Source organism: Propithecus coquereli, unplaced genomic scaffold, assembly GCF_000956105.1.
Source record: "Propithecus coquereli isolate 6110/MARCELLA unplaced genomic scaffold, Pcoq_1.0 Scaffold41, whole genome shotgun sequence".
Taxonomy (NCBI): Eukaryota; Metazoa; Chordata; class Mammalia; order Primates; family Indriidae; genus Propithecus; species Propithecus coquereli.
Genome location: NW_012149841.1, coordinates 3,145,851 through 3,151,249, shown reverse-complemented (window position 1 = coordinate 3,151,249; position 5,399 = coordinate 3,145,851). Strand labels below are relative to the sequence as shown.

Here is a 5,399-nt window from a genome sequence, read left to right as displayed (position 1 = left end):
ACTTTGGCATTTTCCCTACCATCCATCTTGAAAATAACCTCCTGTTACCATTCTGTGCTCAAGGTGCTTTGCTTTCTGAAAACCTTAAAACAATACTTAGTTCTGGTAAATAAAGAAATTATCTATTAAACTTTCGAAACATATCCATCAATCAAGTTATCAAGCACATGTACTCTTGGCAAAGAATGTGTAATCTATGGGGAAAATGTATCCAGTCCAAATTACTGAATATTTTAAATTAGGAGTCTAGTCTAATATTAATTCTAATTCAGAAAAAAAAAAATCCTTGAGGACAAGGATCATATCTCATTTATGTCTGTATTCTCTAAGCTGGCATATTATGTAGTGGTTGAACTCAAAATTTCCAATATTTTAAGAAAATTTTAGTCTAAATTATCTGTTACCAAAGTTTTCAACCTATTATGGCTATTTAAAAAAAAAAAAAAAACACTACAACTTTCTAATCTTTCGAATTTTAGCTTTTTGGCAATTATTTTAGTTTAACAACAGCCAATTTAAAAAATCTATTAAAGCTTAAGATCTTTCAACATATTTTAATGATCTGGAGAATAAAGAAACACCTGATAATTTACACTCAAAATACAATGTTAACTTGGGTGATTATCATCCAGAAATTTGTTTTCATATTACTTTGGTCATTTTGCATAGCTTAAGCAAGATGTGTTGAACTCGGTAATAAAAAGAGAAAACTTACTTGTAAAATACATGTTGATATGCTATCTGTACACCTCTCAGCTTTTATAAATCATAATCATTTAAAAACATAATCAGTAAAATGATAAGCTATCTTACGAATATAACTATGCTCTTTAATTTCCCCAATAAATACTGTCATTTCTGCAAGTTATACTTCTTATATACCAGTAAATTTTCCCTTAACAGTTTCTTAGACCTAAGTCTCTTTCCAATACTTTAGGAAATCAAAAGCATTCAAAGACCTGTTCCCTTTCTGGGAGTTCTACATTATCAAGGCAGTTTACTTCCTTTCTGGGTGCAACAAATGTCTAAAGCTAGACTGAGCTGCAATTAGATACATCAGTCACTGTCATTTAATACAACTGAAAATTCCCATGGTTAAATTAATCTGTCCTCTATTTTAATGGGAATTCAGAATTTCATAATCAGAGTTAATTAAAAAACAAAAACCAAAAAACTTCTTAATAAAATGTTATAGTAACAAACACTTCTAAAATTAAGTGTACTAATCAAGTACAACAGATGTGCTACCAGACAAGGGTTAACTGCCATAAGAAAATGTGCATTACGAAGATTTACAAAATCCTCAAAGACATTACAAATTTTCTCCTGATATTCGCTGAGGGTGGTCAGGGTTTGTTTAAAAAAAAGCGTTGAGTATATTCATAATTCTCACACATACACCAGGTAACTTACGAGAAGTTCCCCATGCAGTCTCTCTCCATTCATCATCCCCAAGAAATATGCCTTTTTGTCCATCTTTTGTTGAATCATCAGGTTCCCAAAACTTTTTGGTAGGCAAAAGCTATTTGGGGGAAGGGAAGGGAAAAAAAAAAAAAAATCACAGTTAAATTTTATTCTAATTACAAAGAATTAATATACAGAGGATAGCAAACATATCGCTGATATGTACGTTAGTTTTTACAGCTAATGAAAATTCAGAGCGACCTATTTCTAAATTGTCTCATTAACAGTGAAATAACTTTTCACTTATTTTTATGTACTGGCTTTAATAATTCTAGACCTAAACACTAACCAAAGTCCACTTCTGACTTTTCTACATTTTTTCAAACATTATGCTAATCTCTTCATATATGAATTTATTCAAAAGGCTTATTAAATTTCTTCCTCAAGAACATATAATAAACACATCCATACAAATGGTTACCATTTTTCTTCACTTCCAAGTTCTGTCCTTAGACCACCTCCTATCCTATATCTTTCAGGATAGAAAATATTTTTTCTTTCTTACTTCAGTTATTCAATGCAAGTGAACTTTACAACTCTTACTAGCTCCTGAATACTATCAATATGTAAATACCATTATCAAGAAACCATGGATAGTAGAAAATATGCATAGAAAAGGCCCACAATCTTTAGCAATCTGAAGGTGCTATGCTTTGTTCTACCTTGCGACATACACAGCACATAAAAATACGTTGATACAACCATTCACTGATTACTCAAAACATGTATTTGGGCAATTTTTAATAATTCTTTAATATTCATCCAGGTCTCTCCCTTCTACCATTCCTGTCACCCAGAGGAGGAGGACTTAGGATATATTTGAGAAGAATAGGTCAGTTTTCAGAGACATGCACTTAGCATTTTAAAGAAGCACTCATAAGACACTCATCCTCTCAGCCCATAATTAGACTACCACTCTTTCAGTGTTAACAATCAAACCTGTGTATATTTCTATTACCATACTTATCATACTTAATTACATGTGTTTGCCTCTTTAAGGGCATAGTGACCTCATCTTTAGAGAGCTTACGAACATATAAACTATATGCTATGAGCTAGGCTGACACCACAGCACTCTAGCCCAGGCAACAGAGTAAGTCTCAAAAAAAAAACCAACCATACAAACTATAATAAAATATAACTTAGTAACACCTGAATTACTAAATTAAGACATAAGATTATGTGTGCAAGAGATAAGATTAAGAAATAAGATTGTGTGTAAGACATAGTAAAGCATGAACAAAGGTAAAAACTTGAGAAAATGTACAGTGTATAGAACAGGGTATGAGACGGAGGAACAGGTATGGGGAGGCCAAAGATTGATGCTGGTAAAGTCAACCAGGTCAGATTATGAGGTCCCTTAAAGACATGCTAAGGAAGCTGGATATCATATTGAAGCAACGAGGAATCAAGAGAAGTTAGCAAGAGTAACCTTGTTTTAGAAAACAACTCAAGTTGTAAACTATAATCAAGAGAAGGGGGCAAGGAGGCCAGTTTAGAAGAATTACAACAAGAGGGCCAAGACAGCAAGAACTGAAAGAGGGTATTGGCAGAAAGAACTGAGAAATTAAAACGGATTTGACAGACTTTTGGAGAATCAATAGGATCTGAACACAAATGGTGGGGAAAGTGGGTAAAAAAGATAAAACTTTGAAAACTTGGGTAACAAGGTAAATGGTAATGCTACTGGCCAAAATGGGAAAACAAAAATACAAAAGCAGCAGCTTTGAAGGGAGGGAGGAAAATTCAATTTGGGCATACTCCTCACTTAGATCTTTGCTAAACAAAATATTCCTATTTAAAATAAGAAGTTTTTCCATATTAGGATCTTCCTGGACTGTAAATAATTTGTATTTATAAAGTATAGCCATTTTAGACAATAATCTGTTCTAACAAAGATTGTGGTAAATAAACTACAGCCTCCTCCATTCCTTCAATTTTAAAAATCTCACCATAAGATTCATGTAAATATTAAAACAAAACATAAAGCTAATACTGATATTAAAGCATCATACTTTATATATTTAAATAACTGAATGTTTATTCATAGTAAAACAAGTTAATCCCTTAAAAATAAGCCATTTCAAGATGAAAATAATTCCTAAAAGAATAAAGAAATGCTTTTATCCCATACTTCACAAAGAAAAATCTCAGTTTCAAAATGAGAGTAACAAGTAAGGAATCCAAAAGTTATAACTAATAGAAGCATTTATCAAAGACACAGAAGTGGCTAAACAGGTTAATCTTCTGAAGTAGGAGAAATAACAGAACTTCTTGGAGCATACTACTCCAAAGTCTTCTGGGATAAGATTCTGTGAGTGCCTTCATTGACAACTGCTCTAAAATGTAAATTGCATGGGGGGGGGGGGCGCGATGACTGTCAACCACTTATCAAGCATGCCTACTTTGCCAAGCACTGTACTGTAAGTATCTTTCTGTTTTGCAAACATTTATAAGTTTTCAGGAACAGAGTAATTTAGTAGTTAAAATTAATACTTCTACCAAAGCCTTCACCAACATTCTAGAAACTGTTTTCTGTGACCGTTTAGACACTGATTCAAATACTTTTAGAGAAACTAGTAGCTGGTGACCAAGAATAGATTAAAATAGACTAAATACAGGGCAAGACAAAAATTCAGGATATAATAGTTAAAGAAGAAAAAGGTTCAACAATGCAGTGATTGGAACAGCAATAAAAATAGAGACTTGCCCCCTGGAGACTCTTTTACTGCAGAAGAAATAGGGAAGTATATTACAGAAAACAAGGCTAAGAAACCTTACAGATCTGCAAACTATATTATACAATACCACTTTATATTAATTAGTTCCCTAATTCACAAAAGCTCTAAACCAAGAACAGGCAACTCAGAGTTTCCTGTCAACCCACTCTTCTATCCTTTTAACCTGGATATGCCTAAGTGAATACACAATGTCCTTTCCTTCAAAAAGTATCTATGGCTTACCCTCTCCATCTCCAAAGAATTCAATCAGCACCCCAGCATACTGCATCAAAAACCAATCAATCAACAAAATTCCTGGTTCCAGAATTTATACAAGGTATACTTATACTTCAGATTTTCCTAATACAAATTATGTAAAAGCTGCAAACCAACCAAATTAACATAATCCAAAGACAAAAGATTTAAAAGCTAAATGTCTACATTATAATGTTTTAAATTAAGGTGTTCATACAACTTATAATCCAAACTGGGACAGTTTGAGAAAGGGGATGCTATTAGAATTATACTATAACACATAAATATCTCGACGGTCCTGGGCAAATCAGTCTGTAAGGTCACTCTACTTATAATTGAAGTTCATAAAAAACAAGAATAAATGCTAAAAACTAAGTTTGGTAGAAAACAAAATATACAAGATAATTTCCTAGAACCCAAGAATGGTGCTTTTCCAGGTTTTAATCTTTTTTGTTAACAAAAGATACTAATATTTTTTATTTTTTCAACTCATACCACTTCCCCAAATCTTCTCCATTCCTAATATCCCTTAGTATCACCAGCAAACATTATTAAATGCTGTCACTTCCAATGGGAAGTAGTATTGTAAACAGTCAAGACACTCATGAGTTCAAATTGCTGTTCAAGCACTATTGTGTGGCTCTGGGCCAGTTTTTAACCTTTTTGAGCTCCAGTTTCCCCATCTGTAAAGGAAAGATAATAATAAAGGTCCTGTCATAAGAATTATTATGATACTAGAATGAAATAACATAAGTACTGCTTAGCACAGCATCTAACACATGGCAAACATGTAAATATGAGGTACTTTCACTACCAAAAGAATCCTTTATTATAAAACATGAGTTTACACACTGGCTCACATTTTTTTTGAGATAGAGTCTTGCTCTGTTGCCCGGGCCAGAGTGCTGTGGCATCAGCCTAGCTCACAGTAACCTCAAACTCCTGGGCTCAAGCAATCCT

At 33.0% G+C, this 5,399-nt stretch overlaps 1 protein-coding gene across 4 annotated transcripts in view; it reads right to left on the bottom strand.

Moving 5' to 3' along the window:
* The window catches only part of PUM2 (pumilio RNA-binding family member 2), a 90,485-nt gene that overhangs the window by 64,002 nt on the left and 21,084 nt on the right, over positions 1–5,399 (bottom strand). For all 4 annotated transcript variants that reach the window (XM_012653091.1, XM_012653093.1, XM_012653094.1 and 1 more), the window contains exon 3: positions 1,414–1,522. In XM_012653091.1, coding sequence (XP_012508545.1) covers positions 1,414–1,522 — 109 coding nt within the window. The remainder of the gene's footprint in view (positions 1–1,413; positions 1,523–5,399) is intronic.